The following is a 23,265-nucleotide window of genomic DNA, read 5'->3' as shown; positions in this document are numbered from 1 at the left end:
CCTAGCCACCCTCGATCCCTGGCCCTGAATGCCAGCATTTCTAAACTACTGGCCTATGAAATGCTGTCATTTACCCTGGGTTCACACCTGAGCGTTTTACAGCGCGTTCAAACGCGCTGTAAAACGCTCAACACGTGAAAACCAATGCTTCCCTATGGCCCTGGTTCACACTTGAGCGTTTTACAGCGCGTTTGAACGCGCTGTAAAACGCCCGACGCATAAACAAGTTCTTGAGCTTTTTTTGGGGCGTTTGTCGCACGTTTTGGCCATAGACTCATTGGACAACACTGCAGTCAATCACACAAACGCGCGTCAAACGCGCGTTTACTATTGCAAAAACCGCGCATAAAAACGCGCGACAAATACGCGCGTAAAACGCGCGTCTCAGAAACGCTCAGGTGTGAACCCAGGGTTAGGCTGGTGGACACAGACAGCTTCAAACAGCTCATGTCGCTTGCTGTCCCACAGTATGTTGTTCCTAGCCGGCACTACTTCTCCAAGAGAGCCGTGCCTTCCCTGCACAACCAAGTATCCGATAAAATCAAGTGTGCACTGCGCAACGCCATCTGTGGCAAGGTCCACCTAACCACAGATACGTGGACCAGTAAGCACGGCCAGGGACGCTATATCTCCCTAACTGCACACTGGGTAAATGTAGTGGCAGCTGGGCCCCAGGCGGAGAGCTGTTTGGCGCACGTCCTTCCGCCGCCAAGGATCGCAGGGCAACATTCTTTGCCTCCTGTTGCCACCTCCTCCTACTCAGCTTCCTCCTCCTCTTCTTCCACCTGCTCATCCAGTCAGCCACACACCTTCACCACCAACTTCAGCACAGCCCGGGGTAAACGTCAGCAGGCCATTCTCAAACTCATATGTTTGGGGGACAGGCCCCACACCGCACAGGAGTTGTGGCAGGGTATAGAACAACAGACCGACGAGTGGTTTCTGCCGGTGAGCCTCAAGCCCGGCCTGGTGGTGTGTGATAATGGGCGAAATCTCGTTGCAGCTCTGGGACTAGCCGGTTTGACGCACATCCCTTGCTTGGCGCATGTGCTGAATTCGGTGGTGCAGAAGTTCATTCACAACTACCCCGACATGTCAGAGCTGCTGCATAAAGTGCGGGCCGTCTGTTCGCGCTTCCGGCGTTCACATCCTGCCGCTGCTCGCCTGTCTGCGCTACAGCGTAACTTCGGCCTTCCCGCTCACCGCCTCATATGCGACGTGCCCACCAGGTGGAACTCCACCTTGCACATGCTGGACAGACAGTGTGAGCAGCAGCAGGCCATAGTGGAGTTTCAGCTGCAGCACGCACGGGTCAGTCGCACTACGGAACAGCACCACTTCACCACCAATGACTAGGCCTCCATGCGAGACCTGTGTGCCCTGTTGCGCTGTTTCGAGTACTCCACCAACATGGCCAGTGGCGATGATGCCGTTATCAGCGTTACAATACCACTTCTATGTCTCCTTGAGAAAACACTTAGGGCGATGATGGAAAAGGAGGTGGCCCAGGAGGAGGAGGAGGAGGAAGAGGGGTCATTTTTAGCACTTTCAGGCCAGTCTCTTCGAAGTGACTCAGAGGGAGGTTTTTTGCAACAGCAGAGGCCAGGTACAAATGTGGCCAGCCAGGGCCCACTACTGGAGGACGAGGAGGACTAGGATGAGGAGGAGGTGGAGGAGGATGAGGATGAATCATGGTCACAGCGGGGTGGCACCCAACGCAGCTCGGGCCCATCACTGGTGCGTAGCTGGGGGGAAAGGCAGGACGATGACGATACGCCTTCCACAGAGGACAACTTGTCCTTACCCCTGGGCAGCCTGGCACACATGAGTGACTACATGCTGCAGTGCCTGCGCAACGACAGCAGAGTTGCCCACATTTTAACGTGTGCGGACTACTGGGTTGCCACCCTGCTGGATCCACGCTACAAAGACAATGTGCCCACCTTACTTCCTGCACTGGAGCGTGATAGGAAGATGCGCGAGTACAAGCGCACGTTGGTAGACGCGCTACTGAGAGCATTCCCAAATGTCACAGGGGAACAAGTGTAAGCCCAAGGGCAAGGCAGAGGAGGAGCAAGAGGTCGCCAAGGCAGCTGTGTCACGGCCATCTCCTCTGAGGGTAGGGTTAGCATGGCAGAGATGTGGAAAAGTTTTGTCAACACGCCACAGCTAACTGCACGACCACCTGATACGCAACGTGTTAGCAGGAGGCAACATTTCACTAACATGGTGGAACAGTACGTGTGCACACCCCTCCACGTACTGACTGATGGTTCGCCCCCATTTAACTTCTGGGTCTCTAAATTGTCCACGTGGCCAGAGCTAGCCTTTTATGCCTTGGAGGTGCTGGCCTGCCTGGCGGCCAGCGTTTTGTCTGAACGTGTATTCAGCACGGCAGGAGGCGTCATTACAGACAAACGCAGCCGCCTGTCTACAGCCAATGTGGACAAGCTGACGTTCATAAAAATGAACCAGGCATGGATCCCACAGGACCTGTCCATCCCTTGTGCAGATTAGACATAAACTACCTCCCCTTAACCATATATTATTGTACTCCAGGGCACTTCCTCATTCAATCCTATTTTTATTTTCATTTTACCATTATATTGCGGGACAACCCAAAGTTGAATGAACCTCTCCTCTGTCTGGGTGCCGGGGCCTAAAAATATCTGACAGTGGCCTGTTCCAGTGTTGGGTGACGTGAAGCATGATTCTCTGCTATGACATGCAGACTGAATCTCTGCTATGGGACCTCTCTCCTCTGTCTGGGTGCTGGGGCCAAAATATCTGACAATGGACTGTTCCAGTTTTGGGTGACGTGAAGCATGATTCTCTGCTATGACATGAAGCCTGAATCTCTGCTATGGGACCTCTCTCCTCTGCCTGGGTGCCTGCGCCTAAATATCTGACAATGGACTGTTACAGTGGTGGGTGACAAGAAGCCTGATTCTCTGCTATGACATGCAGACTGATTCTCTGCTGACATGAAGCCAGATTCTCTGCTGACATGAAGCCAGATTCTCTGTTACGGGACCTCTCTCCTCTGCCTGGGTGCTTGGGCCTAAATATATGCCAATGGACTGTTCCAATGTTGGGTGACGTGAAGCCTGATTCTCTGCTATGACATGCAGACTGATTCTCTGCTGACATGAAGCCAGATTCTCTGTTACGGGACCTCTCTCCTCTGGCTGGGTACCTGGGCCTAAATATATGCCAATGGACTGTTGCAGTGGTGGCTGACGTGAAGCCTGATTCTCTGCTATGACATGCAGACTGATTCTCTGCTGACATGAAGCCAGATTCTCTGTTACGGGACCTCTCTCCTCTGCCTGGGTGCCTGGGCCTAAATATATGCCAATGGACTGTTCCAATGTTGGGTGACGTGAAGCCTGATTCTCTGCTATGACATGCAGACTGATTCTCTGCTGACATGAAGCCAGATTCTCTGTTACGGGACCTCTCTCCTCTGCCTGGGTGCCTGGGCCTAAATATATGAAAATGGACTGTTACAGTGGTGGCTGACGTGAAGCCTGATTCTCTGCTATGACATGCAGACTAATTCTCTGCTGACATGAAGCCAGATTCTCTGCTGACATGAAGCCAGATTCTCTGTTACGGGACCTCTCTCCTCTGCCTGGGTGCCTGGGCCTAAATATATGCCAATGGACTGTTGCAGTGGTGGCTGACGTGAAGCCTGATTCTCTTCTATGACATGCAGACTGATTCTCTGCTGACATGAAGCCAGATTCTCTGTTACGGGACCTCTCTCCTCTGGCTGGGTACGTGGGCCTAAATATATGCCAATGGACTGTTGCAGTGGTGGCTGACGTGAAGCCTGATTCTCTGCTATGACATGCAGACTGATTCTCTGCTGACATGAAGCCAGATTCTCTGTTACGGGACCTCTCTCCTCTGCCTGGGTGCCTGGGCCTAAATATCTGACAATGGACTGTTACAGTGGTGGCTGACGTGAAGCCTGATTCTCTTCTATGACATGCAGACTGATTCTCTGCTGACATGAAGCCAGATTCTCTGTTACGGGACCTCTCTCCTCTGGCTGGGTGCCTGGGCCTAAATATATGAAAATGGACTGTTACAGTGGTGGCTGACGTGAAGCCTGATTCTCTGCTATGACATGCAGACTGATTCTCTGCTGACATGAAGCCAGATTCTCTGTTACGGGACCTCTCTCCTCTGGCTGGGTGCCTGGGCCTAAATATATGACAATGGACTGTTACAGTGGTGGCTGACGTGAAGCCTGATTCTCTTCTATGACATGCAGACTGATTCTCTGCTGACATGAAGCCAGATTCTCTGTTACGGGACCTCTCTCCTCTGGCTGGGTACCTGGGCCTAAATATATGCCAATGGACTGTTGCAGTGGTGGCTGACGTGAAGCCTGATTCTCTGCTATGACATGCAGACTGATTCTCTGCTGACATGAAGCCAGATTCTCTGTTACGGGACCTCTCTACTCTGCCTGGGTGCCTGGGCCTAAATATCTGACAATGGACTGTTACAGTGGTGGCTGACGTGAAGCCTGATTCTCTTCTATGACATGCAGACTGATTCTCTGCTGACATGAAGCCAGATTCTCTGTTACGGGACCTCTCTCCTCTGGCTGGGTGCCTGGGCCTAAATATATGCCAATGGACTGTTCCAATGTTGGGTGACGTGAAGCCTGATTCTCTGCTATGACATGCAGACTGATTCTCTGCTGACATGAAGCCAGATTCTCTGTTACGGGACCTCTCTCCTCTGCCTGGGTGCCTGGGCCTAAATATATGCCAATGGACTGTTCCAATGTTGGGTGACGTGAAGCCTGATTCTCTGCTATGACATGCAGACTGATTCTCTGCTGACATGAAGCCAGATTCTCTGTTACGGGACCTCTCTCCTCTGCCTGGGTGCCTGGGCCTAAATATATGCCAATGGACTGTTCCAATGTTGGGTGACGTGAAGCCTGATTCTCTGCTATGGGACCTCTCTCCAATTGATATTGGTTAATTTTTATTTATTTTATTTTTATTCATTTCCCTACCCACATTTGTTTGCAGGGGATTTACCTACATGTTGCTGCCTTTTGCAGCCTTCTAGCTCTTTCCTGGGCTGTTTTACAGCCTTTTTAGTGCCGAAAAGTTCGGGTCCCCAGTGACTTCAATGGGGTTCGGGTTCGGGACGAAGTTCGGGTCGGGTTCGGATCCCGAACCCGAACATTTCCGGGAAGTTCGGCCGAACTTCTCGAACCCGAACATCCAGGTGTCCGCTCAACTCTAAACATGTCCTTCAGGGTATCCATCAGCTGCCCTGGCCAGCTTAATTGCCAGACCTTCTCCCTTCGAGAATATCTGGGACTAGATGGGGTACCGGATTTCCTATATGCAACAGCCAACAACCACTTTGGCTGACATACAGGTACAAGTTTAAAGAATTTGGAATGACATACCACAGGAGGATATCCAGCATCTGTATAACTGTTACCATGCCAGAGTGGCAGCAATGGGAGCTGCCACTCAGTGTTAATGTGACATTGCCTCAACATATACCCTGCTGCAGAACCAAAAATAACGGGTGCACGCTTTTATTGTGTGATCAATGACCAAGCACATTTATACATTGTTAATCTCAGCTTAATTACATTACGTTTTCTAGGTGTCCTTTTTCATTTTCTGGTAGTGTACATGGATGGATCTTCTCTGGGTCATAAAAGGGGGTATTGAGTGGTAGAACCCCCCCTCCCTATGATGTCCATGTATCCTAATAGTGTGTATGAAAAGGTGTTGTCAACATACAACAATGTAACAACATCATTTGTGCAGAAGACCGCAGATCTGGAATTCACCTATACTAGCTTCCTTTCCCAAGTCCCAAGTCCAAGTCTTGGTACTCAGATACCTGCAGGAATTACAGTCGCAAAAACAAGTGTAAGGCCGATTCATTGGCCTGTATTTGTGGGAGGGGCTTGGTTGCCTACTTCAACAGGCCAGTTCCCTCCCACAAATCGTACCTGGCATCTTTGTCTTCAGCAGGCAGGTGAGTGGAGTCCGGTCGGCTGGCCCCTAGGTGAGTGGGGCTATGCTTCGGACCGCATCGCTTCTTTTCCTCCAGGCTGGGGGCGGACCGCACGGAGGCCAGGCTCCCTCATGCACGATGTCTGGCCGTCATTCAGGGGGAAGAGGGGCGGCGGCGGAGCCGCGGCGGTATCTGCGCCCCCCTCCTCCCCCCGTCCACACAGGGATCCCGAACACTGCCCTCCGTCGGCGGGGGGGCGGAGCCACGACGGTGACGAGCTCCCCTCCTCCCCTCCACACTGGGCTCCCGAACACTGCCTTCCTCTGGGGGCGGGGCTACGGCGGGGGGCGGAGCCACAACAGTGGCGGCGCTCCCCTCCTTCCCCGCTTACAGGTCCACCACGTCCCACTTCACCAGCGGGGGGCGGGGCACTCGATGGAGCGGGGCCCCCCCCCCTTACCCCTCCGATCTGGCCAGGGTCGCACTACCTCCCCACGTGGTGGGCGGGCTCAGCCGGCGGTGGGTCGGCCCCCAGATGAGTGGGGGGCGCCCTCGCTCTGAGCGCCCTGCCAGGGAGCGAGTACGGCGCCACGGGGCCACAGTTTATCCGGCAAGGGGGGGGGGGCCGGGTCACATGAGGCCTCCCCCCTGTCCCGGCTCCTAGATGCCAGGGGGCTGCGCCGTTTCCCCACGTGGTGGGTGTGCCCAGCCGGCGGCGGGTCGGCCCCTCGAGCAAGGGGGGCACCCCTGCACTGGGCACCCTGCCAGGGAGCGGCGTGACCCCCCACGCGGCTCGTCTCAACCGGTGTAGGGAGGGGGCCGGCTCATATAAGGCCCCCCCTGTCCCGGCTCCTAAATGCCAGGGGGCTGCGCCGGTTCCCCACGTGGTGGGTGTGCCCAGCCGGCGGCGGGTCGGCCCCTCGAGCGAGGGGGGCACCCCTGCACTGGGCACCCTGCCAGGGAACGGCGTGGACCCCCCACGCGCCAACATCCATTTGACCGATGTGGCGGGGCCCGCGTTGATTCAGGGGCCCCCCCGCACCGGTTTAGGCCAGAGGGCTACGCTACTCCCCACGCGGTAGAAGTGCTCAGCCGGCAGGTGGGTAGGCCCTGAGTGACGGAGGGCACCCCCCGCACTGGGCACTCTACCAGGGAGCCGCGCAGCCCTCCACGTGGCTCACGTTCTGTGTTGGCGTGGGGCAGGGGCCAGTGCGCTAGAGGGTCCCCCCATTCGGGCCACGGTGCCAGGGAGCTCCGCGCTCCCCACGCGGTTATCGTGGTGGAATGCGGGGGGCGCATTGGCCATGCTCTGCGTTTTCACCAAAGTCTGGCACGGGCCGCCGTGCCACCTAGATAGGCAGGGATCCGTGACAACGCCGGAACGGTCGAGGGGGGTACATCTTAGCCAGTGACTAACCCCTTCTACCGGTCGCCTGCAGCTTACAGCTCATGTCCAATCATTCCATGTTTTCACCTGCACGGTTCCGCATGGCAGGCACGATTCACAGTTGACACCTTCATTGTTTGCTTCTAGGGTTCAAGTTGTCTTGATCTCATTTCGTGATTGTGGCTTATCGGTAAGGTAGTAGGGGTTCACGTGGGGGAGGGGAAAGGAAGTGCCCATCAGTGGGTTATGTGTCTCACGCATTGTCTCACGTCCAGGTTGTGCTGTTTCACAAACTTTCTGTGGTGGTCAGTGTAGATTTCTGAGTAGGTAAGTAGATCATTTCCCCCGTGTTGTATTTCCGGGTGGCGGTTCCTGGCCACTCCCTCATGGTTCCTTTTGTGTCAGTGTGCATAGCTACACGGGGGCAGCACACCTTTTTCCTTGCTTTGCGTGCAGTTTCACGGGTACTGGTGGTCGTCCAGTTTAGCCGGTCACTTATGTTACTGTTTCCACAGCTGTGATGTCACACGCATCAGACATCGTCGAGGCGTCCGTGGACGAGAACGCAGCAGGAATGTCTGAGGGGGGCAGTATTCCGTCCCTACGTGCATGGACCATTCCCTAGCTCATGTCGGAGCTAACGAAGAAGGGCGTCCCTTTCCCGGCTTCCACCAGGAAGGCAGAGTTGTATCGACTGTGGAAAAGACTCCTTAGTGCCCAGTACTGACGATCCCCTATGACCACGGTGCAGACGTCACTCGCGCAGTTGCACGTCATGTTGAACAGTCTGACTTCGGCGGTCACCTCGATACAGGCAAGGTTGGAATTAATCGAGTCTCACGGCTCGGTCGTTCCGATTTTCTGCCCCTGAGGTCCCGGTCATTGCCACCTCTGCCGTAGGAGATACCCGTTCTGTCCAGGCCATCCCCAACGTGGCTCTATCTCATTTCGTGCCAATCAGCATCAGGAAAGACATCCTTGAGGGTAGGGATGTTAACCTCGCTTCATTGCTGATAGCCTCCAGAGACTTGTCTGACAACAAAGTCATAGCTTGCGGGGAAGTCTCGGTGGTGCTGAGAGGCCGTGACCACGGGCTTAACCGCAAGCTAGCCATCCCGGAATTTGTCATGGCGTTCAGCCTTTTAGGGATGTCATATGTTCTGCCAGGCCGGACAGGAGGGAGGAACTCGATCTGTACCTCTTTCGGGTTACAGAGTTGGGTTACAAGTATGGAGGAAATTCATTTTACGACTATCATTGTTCGTTTTCGGTCAAAGCAGCAGCTGCGCTTTCCCAGTTCCAACATGTGACAGATTGGTCCAACTCAGACACAGTACTGCACTTTGCTGGCCTGAAAGCTCCCTCCTGTTCCGCCTGTCAGTCCATCTTCCACTCGGTAGAGTGGTGTCACAAGTCAGCCGCCAGGGTCCCGGGGCGATGTTATCCAAAGCCGACATATCGGATGCTTTAAGTTACTTCCCATCATGCCAGCACTCTGGCAATGGCACGGCATCAAATGGAGGGATCTTTACCATTTCTCCACCAAACTCACCTTCTGTTCCAAGAGCAGCCCGTGGCTCTTCGACCAGTTGGTTCAGGCTCTTCACTGGGTTCTGGAACACAAAGTCCACTGTGAATTTGTCATCCACCCCTAGGGTTGGGAAAATTGTTGAGTTTATTTTTTTTTTCTTCCCAGTTAGGTGTCCCGGTCTCCCCCAAGAAAGTTGAGGGCCCGTCCACAGTTATCACCTTTCTGGGCATTGAACTAGACTCACAAGACATGTTAGCCAGATTACCTTCGGACAAATTGATGAGGATCAGAGAAGTTATCCACAGGTTTGCAGTCACGACCGTGGTCACTAAGGCCGATTTACAGTCACTACTGGGCATGTTAAATTTTGCCATGCGCATCATTCCGCAGGGCAGGGCGTTCATATCCCGCCTGTTGGCGCTCCTGGCCACGGCCCCGGAGCAGGACAGCCCAGTGTGTCTGGATAGTCAGGCCTTAGCTGATCTCCACATGTGGGATCAATTTCTTTGTCAATGGAATGGGGTGTCCTTGTTCATTCCCGAGTTGTCGGGTAATTCTCCTGTAGTATTTTCAGATGCGGCCGCAAGCTCAGGTTTTGCCGCTATTTTTGGCACCCACTGGGTCGCGGGCGAATGGCCTGCCGAGGTGAGGCAGATGCCAGGTTTCCTCCACTCCTCGGCACTGTTCGAACTGTACCCCATTGTGGTAGCTGCCTACATATGGGGCAATCGTTGGGCAAATCAGTCTGTTCTGTTTGTGTCTGACAATGCAGCAGTGGTAGACATTGTAAACAGTGGGTCGTCTAGTTCATCCCATGTTATGTGTCTCTTGAGATGACTAGTACTACTCTCCCTACATCACCACTTCCATGTCCATAGCGCGCATGTGCCAGGTTCACAAAACGTGGCTGCCGATGCCTTATCAAGGGCTAATTTCTCCCTTTTCTTACAGGCCATGCCAGAGGCAGATGTAGCGGGCGCTACCGTCCCTCCTCACGAATCCTTAATCCTAGCGTGACTAGTCACCTAGAGACGGCCACGCCTTGATTTCCAAGTCCCTTTCCCCCAACACCACCAGGGCATATACCACCGGGTGGAAGGCGTTTTGCAAGTTTCGGGGGGTATGTCCTCAGGGAGAATCTAGTTTTGTAGAATACATCCTGGCGTTCATTGGCTACTGCCACTCAGAACTAAAACTCTCTCATAACACCGTGAGATCATACCTGTCGGGAGTGCAACATTTCTTCTCCATCGGTCATCCCGAACGGACATCGGTGTTCTCCATGCATGCTGTCAAAGCCGCACTCAAGGGTTTGAGCAAATGCGGGCCCCAGGGCCAAGTACGTAGGCAGGCTGTCACAGGGCTCCTTTCCGTAGACTTTCTGACGTCCTGGATAGGAATCCTTTTGGGGTTCTACCCAGCCTGGTGCTCAAATCCACCATCTAGCTAGCTTTACGGCTTCTTGAGGCCTGGGGAGTTCACTTGTTCTCCTGGCAGCAGCAGGTTTCTCACAGTCGGCCAGCTGGTCCAAAACGCCGAAGGTTTCGTGCTGCTGCTAAGGACGTCCAAAACCTCATAGGTGGGCCCCCAGTACCGGTGTCTCATTTTCCCACGTCTCGTCAATGGTGCCCTGTCACAGTTCTCCGTCAACTATCAGCCTGTCAGGGTCCGGGCCAGATAGTCCATTATTGCCCTTTGGGGTGGCGTCACTCACCACTCATCGGTTCGTGTCCCACTGTACGTTCCCTGGTGGCCAGCTTGGGCGGCGACGCCACCGCGATCTCGGGACATTCGTTCCGCATAGGTGCTGCGTCCACGGCTTACAAGAATCAGGTGCCAGCGCATGTCATTCAGAAATTAGGGCATTGGCGCTCCACCTGTTTTAGCCGTTACATACCTCACCCCGAAACTGAGATGTCAATAGCTTTTCAGAGTCTGGTTTTGTAATCACGTTGTAATAAGTACTCCTGCCTACCGGCATGTCTTTTGCCCTCTTTCAGGCGTCCCTCCACGACGCGGTTACGGCACAACTCTGACCGCTTTAGAGTAGGGCATCTCAGGTAGATCTCGGTACGTCCTTGGTTGCCACGACCACAACTAATATGAAGCACTTAATAACACTGGCAGACGACTCTGAAACAAACTCATCGGTGCTGAGGGATGGCAGGTGTCTGGCATACAGGCAGATAGCAGATGAATAACAGTGAACAGAAAGACAGCAATGCTGTACTGATCCTATTGAATTCAAGTCAGCAAATCAGCCTGGACAGTATAACAGCACAACAACAAACAAATTATAAATACAAAGAAAACACACCAGACTACAACAAGATACAATTATGGAACTACAGATCCCAGAATACAGAATAAAGTGCAAAGGGAATCTGGAAGGGAGTGCACGTAGCAAATGTTATACCCAACAACTAGAATGAAAGGAGGTCTGTATATATAAAGGCTAAACAATCAGCAACTCCACCCTAATAAACCAGGCAAAGCTGGGTGATAACCAATCTGAAATTCAGGTACCCAAAACAAAATTAGTAACCACATGAACATGAAGTAACAGAGAGACCAATGTTTCTGGTAACAGGCAACCCCTTTCAGTACTTTCTAATTCATGGTCACTTTTGTAGGGCTGAGGTAGGAGGCAGCTCTATAAATCAACAGCCCCCATAGCTCACAAAGGGCTGCCGATTCTCAGACATGAAAATGTCCTTTCCAATGCTCTACCTATGTACCCAAAATATTTAGCAGGCAGTATAACATGTTGAGTCTTGTAAAACTTGCAGTTGCATGGTTACATTTATCATTTTACCAGACCTCTTATAAGCAATCTATTACAAGGCCACAACTAGAGACACTTTTATAAAGTGTTCTAAAAATGGTGTGTGGCTAAGCGGATTTGTTAAAGGCACCAGATTTATTAACAGTGTGGTTAGCCTTAACTTGTATAAACTAGTACTAGTAAAAGACACCAAATTTATCACACAATATGCATGACTGTGGCAAATCCAGTGCATTTTCTGACAGCCTCATTTAGGTTTATGCTAGTTAGCATTTTGACCCAGTGTACTGTAAAGCAGGCCTTTCATGTTTTTTTTTTTATTCTAGATAAATACCTTTACTTGCGGGGTACTGCCACCCTGCCTGTTTTTTTTTTAAATATGGCTCCTACGCCCCGCTGTGCCCCCCTGTAGTCAGGCCCGGCGCTATAATAAGGCAGACCAAGCGGCTGCCTTAGGGTGCAGAGACGCCGAGCCAAGGGGGGGGGGGCGGAATAATGAAACTTTTTTTTAAATAAATCATATGCAAGCCGCCGCCCGCCCGCGGCTCTTCTCCTCTGTGTGGTCCTGGTATCTTCTCTCTGGGCTCCCGACAAGTTTGAGGACCTTTCAACTCAGCCAATCAGTGGCCACAGCTGTGTCATGTGTCAGAACAGTGATTTCCCGCTGAGCCAATCACTGGCCTGACACTTGACACAGCTGAGGCCACTGATTGGCTGAGTGGGAAAGGTCCTCAAACTTGTCGGTAGCCCAGAGAGAAAATACCAGGACCCACACAGAGGAGAAGGGGAGCTGCTACAGACGGGACCAGGGCCAGGTGAGCATAATGTTTTTTGCACAACATTAATAGAGGGGGGGGGTGACATGGGAGGGGGGAAATGTGCCATGGAGGGGGAGAAATGTGACATGGGGGGTGTGTGACATGGGGGGTGAAATGTGACACTGAGGGGGTGAAATGTGACATTGAGGGGGAGAAATGTGACATGGAGGGGGAGAAATGTGACATGGAGGGGGTGAAATGTAACATGGAGGGGAAATGCACAAATGCTCGATGACGGAGAAGGCTATGGAATGCATAAGGAAGATGATCTAATATGAGTTACTGGTTATTCTGCAGATATTAGTGAAGTCTAGTAGTGAAGGTTTCACGTTCTCCAAGGATGAAACTTCAAAATCCATGAATGAGCTACAAAATGACAGGGATAAGCAAACCTTGGCTTCAGCTCTCCATGTGTGTATGAGGACCAAGCAATACTGGACTTCTCCCAATACCTCTTAGGACCAGTCACTTTTGATGAAATATCTGGGGCTTTCTGCAGCTTTCTATCTAAAATATGTAATAACAGGCATACATCAATTTAAAGAATAATAACCTTACTGTGTAAAATAACATTGTGTAAAAATGATATCTGAAGTGTAAAACAGCACAAAACTCACCCCAACATAGTAATTAACTGGATCAATAATGCAAAACATCCCGACTGGTTATTTCAGTTTATTAATTATAAAATATGCTATACAATCTCAATTACATAGAGAACACTCAGGACTATACATCTCAACCAAGTCATTGGTACAATCACAGGATGGGCATTACAAAAATGCCAGACACATTGTACAGCTGTGTCTAAAGAAGACCTGTCGCCTCTCCTGACATCTGTTACACCTATTATTTGCATCCCCCTTGTAATAACAACTGTGAGGCCTCTGTTCTTATGGCTCTATGTGCCATCGCTTTATCATTCCTGATAGGAGTTACTAGCAGTTTGCAATGAAGGTGCAGATGGGTGTTACCAAATGGGGAGGATCTGCCCAGTGTTACGTCATTCAATCAGTGCTGCCAAGGTCAGACAGGGACACCTCCCAAACTGGTAACACCCATCTGGATCTTCATTGCAAACGACTAGTAATTGAATCATAACGTCTAGAAGGAATAGTAAAGGGATGGTGCAACATAAGTTTATAAGAATAGATGCTCAAGAATTGTTATTACATGGAGAATGCAAGTAGTTATGAAAACGATGTCAGGAGAAGTTACGGGGTTTCTTTCAGGGGTTATGCCATGAACCCTTTCATTACCTAAAGTACCAACAATCACACAGTACAGCTGTAAAATGGTATAAATCACTAAATAATATAAAAAATAATCACTATTTTTTTCTCTTTTTAATACTCTTTCTCCTATAGGTAGCCGGCGTGTGGGAGGGGAGCAGCGCCACACTATGTGATGCTCTGAAAGCTGCATTTCCCAGTAATTGCTCGAAAGTAATTACTCAAGGTTTACAAAAAGTATTGCATCCTCTTGCACATGCTTCCAGGTGTCCCAAGAAATATGTCTATGTGATAGGAGAATGCCATTGAGCATGCCCACTTTCTTCTCCTTTTACATTCAAAGAACACAATGGCAATTATGGGAAAGCATGCTCGCCAGCAGGAATCCCTCATCACCTCTGAGGACAAGGTGATCGTGGACTGCAATGGTGCTTGCTTGTCCGCCACTGAAAACATAGGAAGATGAGTTCTAACGCTAGTGGGTGCTTTTACAAGCTTTAATTTATAATGTCTCTGAAAATTTTAGTAACATCGTTTAAATTGAAAACTCACTTAAATGTACACGTTCTGTTTGATTTTATATAACATTCTTCATTGGATGACCCCTTTAAAATGTATCTTTATCAACAAATGCTTTACCTAAAAGACCCTTGAGGTTGGACCCTTCGATCCCATTAATGTGCTCATTGAATCCTTTAAGACTGTCTTCTTTCATAGCTTGATCACCCAAATGATATGGATCAGTTCCCAGTGTCTCAGTTTCACCCCAAGGTTTGGCTGGACCACTTCTTACACGAGGTATGGAGTAATCCTCAGAAGATTCATCATCACTTGAAGTTTCACTGTTATGTTGATCTTGAAAAAGCTTTGTTGGAGTCCCCTTTTCTTGACTTCTTAGCATATCCAGCCGTTTCACATAAAAGAAATACTTCTCAAGCACACTGCCTTCACTATCTGAGGCTACATCTGAGTTGTCCTCCCAGCACACTGCTCTTCCTAATTCTGTTGCATTCTGCTTTGTCATTGCGTTATTATCAAAACTCTTCCTTTGGGTGTTCCGACTAAAGATTTCATCTGCGGCACGGTCGTCTAATATATGTGGCTTTGGTAATTCAAAACTTCTGTTATTTACCATAGGTTGCTTCTTTGCACACTTTAATGCTGAACCACACTCTGTGCACCAGTTAGAACTAGTGGTATTGGTAAAACCACATGCAGGGCACACGTGATATATTTTCCTTGTGTAACCTTCAGACAGACTGCTGCTAGAGTCTACCCTGGGTAAAGCTGGTTGCAAACTGTCTGGAATCTTCCCCGACACTGATATATAAGTGTTGGCACCAGGCTGCGCAATGTTTTTCACTAAATATGTTCTGTCTGTTCTTGAACCATCATTTTCTCCAGTCTTTTTTAAGTCTTTCTCTATCCCTTCAAGATCTTCTAGTAGAGAGTTAAGTCTTTCAGTATCAAGACAGGAGTCCGGTGAACTTAAGTCATCTTCTCGATCTATATAACTGTCCTTTAAGGCTGGACCTGGTTTGGTATCTTTAAGGGTATGTGTGTTATAATGAGATCGATTGGGCTTGGTCCGATTTCTGAAAAGATTATCACTATCCATATGGCCTTGCTTGTTGCTGTCAAAAAATTGTTCTCCTAAACTGTCATAGCCCTTAATATTGAAGGCACTCTTTACATCCCTGTTCTTCACCAGTTTAGGAAATACACTGCATGAAGATGCAGAAAAATTGTCAACCTCTTCATGGTCACTATGATGGAAATTAGGCATAGATTCAGCCAAGTAGGAATCTAGTTGTGCTGTTTTACTTTTTGATTTTGGTTTATACAAACTTCTGGGACTTTTTGACAACAGTAACTGGCCTTGAGCAGATTCCTTGGGTTCATCAACAATACAAGGGTGTTTTTTAAATCCATGCTCATTGAACCCCACACTATTTAACTTTAGGTATTTATCAGTGACTCTAGAACTTCCAGTGCATTCAAAAGAAATATCTTCATCCATGTTTTTTGACAAAGTATCACCATTGTGAGATATCACCTCTCCACCACTGCATTTGTCTAAGAATTTTTTAGCCCAGGTCATAACATGTTGAAGTTTTTCTCTTTCTGGCACAGACAAGTCTTCTAAATAGTCCTGATCTAAGTCTGTGACAAGTCTACTACTTAAAAGACTCCGGTGAGTAGAAAGTACATCTACTTCATCTGGTTCTGGTTTTGTAGATAAATACCTTCCTTCCTTGACTTGTTTTGGTGTATCCAGTGGGTCATAGTATGTGGGATAACCTTCACTCTCAGGTTCCTTGTCAGATGATTGTAAGACGTTGTCTGCAAACAACACTTTGCCCCCAGATTTCTCCAGCGCTGCTTCTGGACCATGCTGTGTAAGCATATCCTTAGCCTTTTGCTTTGTTACTGGTTGCATGAAATGCTGTATAGAGGGAACTGGAGGATTTGATATTTTGAGCTGTGAACTATTAGTGATCGATTTGTTAGGCTCACAGGATATTTCTGCTACTGACTGTAAGTTATGGTGCTTGGTATGTTCCTTTATTTCCATTTCTGTTGTAGGTAAGTGCAGTGTGCGAGGAGCAGGAGAATCCATAAGGTGGCCTTTTCCTAGGTTTGCGTGCTTATCTTGAGGAGAAGTTGATGTTGGTGGTTTTGCTTCTTCTGTGGCGTCTAGAGATTTTTCTCTATTTGGAGACATGGTTGTTGCTACAGCATTAATTTTTTTAGGCACATTATTATCTGCAGTAACGTGGTCTGAGGTAGGTGCTGAACGGCATCTACGTGGTGTTGCAGTCTTCATGGTTTGCCCTACATTTTGTGATTCTTCTGTCTTGGATAAAGGATTCTGGGAACTTTTTCCACCAAAATAATTCAGCCTTTTAGCCCGTAGAAATTTTAGATTACTTGTCCGTGGAGTATCCATTACATTATTATCAGACTTTGGGGGCCACTGATTTGAATCAAGAGATGACAGCTCCATCTGTAAGAAAATAAGAGCGTGTAAGTAATTTTCTTTATCAATAAAGCTCATTTGGAAATCTATATTTGTGTCTGTGAAACAACTATACCGGGAATGTCAGAGATAAGCAGTATATAATAAAGGAGATTAAAACAGGGTTACCTTAGACTAGGCAGGCACAAACTGTGCCAGGTTAACCACTGTGCCGCTACTGGAACCATTTTGGGACACACATAACTTACTAATTACCTTTTATTAACTCTTTTGGGGGAATGGGAAAAAACAGCAATGCTGCCACCGAGTTTTTATGTTATAAATTTTGTGACATTTATTTTTCGGCATAAATAACATGATAACTTTATTCTCTGGGTCGGTACAATTACAGTGATATCAAATACATATTTTATTTTACGTTTTACTACTTTTAGGGAAAAAACTTTGTTTTTAAAAAGAAGAAAATGTTTTTTTCAATATGCTCCAGCCTGCCATGCACAGACATTGGCATCCTGCAATATCAATTGCAGCAAGATGCCGATTGGATACAAAGGGAATCCGCTCCCTCTGTATACTGTTTAGATGGTGTGGTCGCTATTGACTGTGGCATCTAAGGGGTTAAACAGCCCGGATCAGTGCTTCAGCTGATTGGGGCTGTTATAGCAGGAACCTGGCTCTCATGTGAGAGTTGAGCCCCCCGCACAGGAGACCTGTGCAGCGCTTAAACTGAGCCACTGTAAAAAGGCATATTGGTGGTTACTAAAGGTTTAAACATAAAGGGGGTCATTTATTAAACAGAAATACACCTAAATTAGGTCCTTTGCGTCGCAATCTGCAACTTTTCCCCGCTCACGCCAGGTCTAAAAAAAGTGTACGTGGAGTGGGCAGGGATTCATCATTTTCTACACCTGTTTTAGGCGTAGAAAATGGTCTAAACGTAAGATAGCTTGGAAGTTGTCTTACATTTAGAAGCGGCGGTGGATCTGACAAAGTTATGAAGAGGCGTCTAAAACGCTGGTCTTAATAAATGTGCCCCAAAGTCTATTGGGCTGGGCTCACATATCAGTTGTATCCAGCCTGTTGTTTTATGCACTTTAGGGTATGATCCGCCGTCAATATGTTTGAAAGCGCAAGACAGAAAAATGCTGCATGCGCTTGGAGACCTCCAGCGTCAAAACCGATGTGCCGAATGCCATGCATGACTCCACAGAAATCTATGGGCTCAGTCCTGGCATCAATTTCCCTTTGGTGTTTTTGCCCTATGCCAGATATATGTCAAGCTGCAGAATTTGCAGTATATGTTGAATAAAGACATATTCCAAACAAAGACATCTGTGGCTATGCCGTGAATGGCATTGGTCGGAATGCTCTATTAGCATAAATAAAACCCTTTTAACATACATTGAATATACAATGCTCACTACATACAGGGTGATTTTAGTGCATCCTATGTAATTGCTCTTGTCCTATTTGCCTATACTGGGCACTCAGAGCTTCCAGTTTTGTTCATGTAATTTTAAATTCTGTTTCGATCCATATGGATTGTAGGTAATGTTGAGCAAAGCAAAGCATTTAAAGACAAATTCATTGTGAAGTTTAGGAAAAACTTATCATCCGGAAAAACGGATCCGGTATTTATCTTTTTTAAATTTTTTATCAGAATTTTTTCGAGCTTCGTGGTAACTAATCAGTTTTTCCAAAAAAAGCTTCATGAGTTACAAAGTGAAAATAAGAAGCCTGGGAACAGGAGATCGCCCATAATGCCGTGCAGCCAGCCGATCCATAGCTATCCCTCCCCTGTGATGGCCCTATAAAACCCTCATCCCGCACGGTCTCCACCATTGTCTCTGCTTGCAGTGCTATTCTGACCACGATGGGGACTCAACCAAATGGAACGGAATGCATTTTAGTGCAATCCATTTTGATCAGTTCAGTTTTGTCCTTATTGACAATGAATGGGGACCAAACGAATGAGTTTTCTTCTGCTATTGAGATGCTATGACGGATCTCAATAGCGGAATTGAAAACGCTAGTGTGAAAGTAGCCTAAGCTGAGCATAGGGAGAGACATAGCAAGGGCTAATGCACTAGGAACAGTGTTCCTGAAAACAATTAATAGAAGAATATTGGAGAGGGATAGTGCAGGGAGAGAGCAGGGAGAGAGCAGGGAGAGTGCAGGAAGAGTACAGGGAGAGAGCAGGGAGAGTGCAGGGAGAAAGCAGGGAGAGTGCAGGGAGAAAGCAGGGAGAGTGCAGGAAGAGTACAGGGAGAGTGCAGGGAGAGAGCAGGGAGAGAGCAGGGAGAGTGCAGGGAGAAAGCAGGGAGAGTGCAGGGAGGGAGCAGGGAGAGAGCAGGAAGAGAGCAGGGAGAGTGCAGGGAGAGAGCAGGGAGAGTGCAGGGAGAGTGCAGGAAGAGTGCAGGGAGAGAGCAGGTAGAGAGCAAGGAGAGAGCAGGGAGAGAGCAGGGAGAGTGCAGGGAGAGTGCAGGGAGAGTGCAGGGAGAGAGCAGGGAGAGAGCAGGGAGAGTGCAGGTAGAGAGCAAGGAGAGAGCAGGGAGAGTGCAGGGAGAGAGTAGGGAGAGAGCAGGAAGAGTACACGGTGAGAGCAGGGAGAGAGCAAGGAGAGAGCAGGGAGAGTACACGGTGAGAGCAGGGAGAGAGCAAGGAGAGAGCAGGGAGAGAGCAGGGAGAGAGCAGGGAGAGTGCAGGGAGAGTGCAGGGAGAGTGCAGGGAGAGTGCAGGGAGAGTACACAGTGAGAGCAGGGAGAATGCAGGGAGAGAGCAGGAAGACTTATTCCGGGTCAGTAATTTATTCCTACATTTACTTATTTTGACATCAGCCGTAAATGTAAGGGTACTTTTACACTTGCGTTGTTGGATTCCGGCAGGCAGTTCCATCGCCGGCAATCTGTATGCAAACGGACACCATTTGCATCCGGATCCGTCTCACAAATGCCTTGCAATACCGGATCCATCTCTCCCGGTTGTCATCCGGTAAAACGGATCCGGTATTTATCTTTTTCACATTTTTAAAGGTCTGCGCATGCGCAGACCGCAAAACCGGTTCCGTTTTTCCAGAACACTTAGGGTCGGATCCGGCATTAATGCATTTCAATGGAAGATAATGCCGGATCCGGGCATTCCAGCAAGTGTTGCGGAATTTTGGACGGAGACAATACCCCAGCATGCTGGGGTATTTTCTCTGTCCAAAAACCTTACAGTGACTGAACTGAAGACATCCTGATGCATACTGAACGGATTGCTCTCCATTCAGAATGCATTAGGATAAAACTGATCAGTTATTTTCCGGTATTGAGCCCCTAGGATGGAACTCAATACCGAAAAAGTAAAACGCAAGTGTGAAAGTACCCTAATTCAATACCAATATTATGGAAGCCTTTATTATTCCAGTGCCAGCATGCCAACCAATACCACCCAGTCGGCACCCCTTAGGGGGGCCAGGTTTTAATGATGACTATCCTCATGTTTTGCTGGCTTTACTTCTTTCAAATCATCCTTCAAAGTCTCCATGTTCTAGAAAAGTCATTAAGATGCAGAGAGAGGAGGAGCTGGATGTTCCTGATGACATATTTATTCTTATTTATATTATCTGATGTGGAGAAGGAGGAAAAGCAGATGGCAGAAGAAGAGCTCCCACCTGTAGGACAGGAGAGAGCTGGGGTTGGAGAAATGGGTATGCCAGCATATTGTGCCCCAACTTAACCAGTCAAACCCCATACCAGCAACAGCCCCTGTTTAAGGCCTCCGGCACACGAACGAGTGCGCCCCGTGGCCGTGCTGCGGCCCACAAAATGCGGGCCGCAATGCACGAACACTGACCGTGGGGCAGCCGCAGCCATTAAAGTGAATGGGTCCGCGATCCGGCCGTTAAGCAAAAAGATAGGAAATGTTCTATCTTTTTGCGGAACAGAAGTATGGGACGAAACCCCACGGAAGCACTCCGTAGTGCTTCCATAGGGTTCCGCTCCGTGCTTCCGTTCCGCATCTCCAGATTTGCGGACCCATTGAAGTGAATGGGTCCACATCCGTGATGCAGAATGCACACGGAACAGTGCCCGTGTATTGCGGATCCGCAAATGCGGTCCGCAATACGGCAACGGGACACCTACGGTCGTATGCAGAAGGCCTAAAGGTACACAAAAGGTGCCAAGCGGCCATTAACAATGAAGAAGGACTATACAGTGCGGTCTTCATTATTACATATAAGGTAGCTGCGGGCTAATCGGCCACGTGGATCTTCATCGCAGCATGGCCAGTCCATGTGTCCTCGGTATACCTGATTTATAGCGATTTGCAATGAATCTAATTTCTTGGGGAACTTCGGTGAAGATGCTGAATAGAGTTTTTGAAAACTTCGCTCATCTCTAATTGTATGCTATTATTATAAACATGGTTGGAGTGAAACCCATAGATTTTTTTGAAGCAAGTTTTTTTGTAGCTGTCTTTTTATATTGAAGCCACCAAATGGAGCTGTTTCAGATCGGACCCAATCTCCCCTCTTTATGTATGACATATAGCAAAGGAAAACGGACATTTTATAATTAGTGTTGAGCAAACTTGTGTTTCAAGTTTGGCGTCTAAATTTCGGGTTATTGAAGAATCGCGTTATGGATTCCGCTACCACGGACCATAAAGGAATTTAGAATCCATAACGCGATTCTTTAATAACCCGAACTTTAGACGCCGAACTTGAAACACAAGTTCGCTCAACACTAATTATAATCTATGCACTAAGATGGCAGCCGACAATAACCACAGAAAACTGGATATACTCAGTATTTGGAACTGGATCTGCTGCTGTCTTATATCCAGGGCACATGATAATGTCTCAAGAGGCTTAGTAAAACCTGGACATGGTGACAGCTGCCCCTTTCTAGGGTTGATCCTTCTGGGATGCAGAGTTATTGCCATCTATTGAATGCATCGCCCGGGGGGCGCTGAAGCTGTACAACGCATATGTTTTCTCCTAGGAACAGCTCTATAAAATAAGTCTAGCTCTTAGTAAATAGCAAACCATATACAGTGCGTTACCTGAACCTAATGCCAGGGAGAGGAAGTCCGGGAGCTCGCTGTGTGGGCGCAGTGACCGAGGCGCCCAGTGACCATGGCAACAGGGACGCCAAACACTGCCTCGCACACAGCAGTCACTGCGCAGCCGCGAGCTCGCCCCCTACAGGCCGGAGAAGTCAGCACAGTGACGTGCTGCGGGGGGCGGTTGTCATGGGTGGACTGGTACAATAAGCAGGGAGTGAGGCGCAGATAATATGAGGATATGGGTCATGTAAATATCCATTTCCAGGGAGATATACCTCCAGATAAAAGCAGCAACGTAAATGTCTGCATTACTCCTTTAAATGCCACACTTTACTACAGCTTTGCCAAAGCTCTGGGGCTTCTGAGTGTAAAAAGAGGGGGTCCTTCCCTCAGGACAGCCCCCAATATCCTCCTAGCATAGAGCCATTATACAGAGCACCTCAAGTCTTGTCCGTTCATTACACTGATGGTCCACTATATAAAGGCCTGATGCACAGGCAATTGCAATGCCGGGCCCATCCTGGGAGGATGAGAGTGGTAGTCTTGCCGTGGTGGGAAGCCCACTACGGTGCCCCCCTAGGGCTGTGTGCACAGTGAGAAGGGGACGCACTGTTTATCCCCTGGGAACACCCTAGTAAAAAGGGCCTTCTACCCAATGTAAGGGGGATGGCCTTGGTGTTGTGATGAGGTGCAGGGTAGGGATCATGGCAGGTGTGGAGCAAAGATGGAGTAAGAGCGCAGCTGCTGAATTGCACCATTAAACCGCAGGCACAGCTCTTATTTTCAATAAACGTCCGACTGAACAAAGAAACTTTTAACTCCACAAGCCACATCCAGATCCACGCTGCTTTACTCTAAGGCCTCCTGCAATCGACCCTAGGTGTCCCGTTGCTGTATTGCGGACCGCATTTGTGGATCCGCAATACGCGGGCACCGTTCCGTGTGCATTCTGCAACACGGATGCAGACCCATTCACTTTAATGGGTCCACAAATCCAGAGATGCGGAACGGAACCCTACGGAAGCACTACAGAGTGCTTCCGTGGGGTTTCTTCCCGTACTTCTGTTCCGCAAATAGATAGAACATGTCCTATCTTTTTGCAGAATGGGTCCGCGATCCACTGCATGTTCGTGCATTGCGGCCTGCATTTTGTGGGCCACAGGAGGCCTAATTCAGACTGGTGGTGCAATAATCTCCCAAAAGGTGGTTCTGTAACGCCCAATGCAGGGTGCAGACCTTTAAAGGGGTATTCCCATCTCAGACAATGGGGGCATATCGCTAGGATACTGCTGGGACCCACACCTACAACGAGAACGGAGCGGGGAGAGCTGTGGCTGGAGGACCTCGGGGTCTGTCCACCACCAAGCACTGCTCATTTCCCCTCTCCATTCTCAGCAGTGGGACCCGCACCTATCAGACAATGGGAGCATATCCTGGCGATATGCCCCCATTGTCTGAAATAGGAAAA

General features: G+C 49.0%; 1 protein-coding gene across 1 annotated transcript in view; it reads right to left on the bottom strand.

The window, feature by feature from the left end:
* Positions 1–21,862, bottom strand: part of LOC122927966 — a 56,615-nt gene extending 34,753 nt beyond the window's left edge. Inside the window, exons 1-3 of the mRNA XM_044280356.1 lie at positions 21,795–21,862; positions 14,405–16,772; positions 12,926–13,040 (exon numbers count right to left, since the gene is read on the bottom strand). Coding sequence (XP_044136291.1) covers positions 12,926–13,040; positions 14,405–16,772 — 2,483 coding nt within the window. The 5' untranslated portion in view covers positions 21,795–21,862. The remainder of the gene's footprint in view (positions 1–12,925; positions 13,041–14,404; positions 16,773–21,794) is intronic.
* Positions 21,863–23,265: the final 1,403 nt, after the last annotated feature.

Source organism: Bufo gargarizans, chromosome 1 (assembly GCF_014858855.1).
Source record: "Bufo gargarizans isolate SCDJY-AF-19 chromosome 1, ASM1485885v1, whole genome shotgun sequence".
Taxonomy (NCBI): Eukaryota; Metazoa; Chordata; class Amphibia; order Anura; family Bufonidae; genus Bufo; species Bufo gargarizans.
Note: the sequence above shows the minus strand (reverse complement) of the source record. Positions and strands in the feature narration are given on the sequence as shown.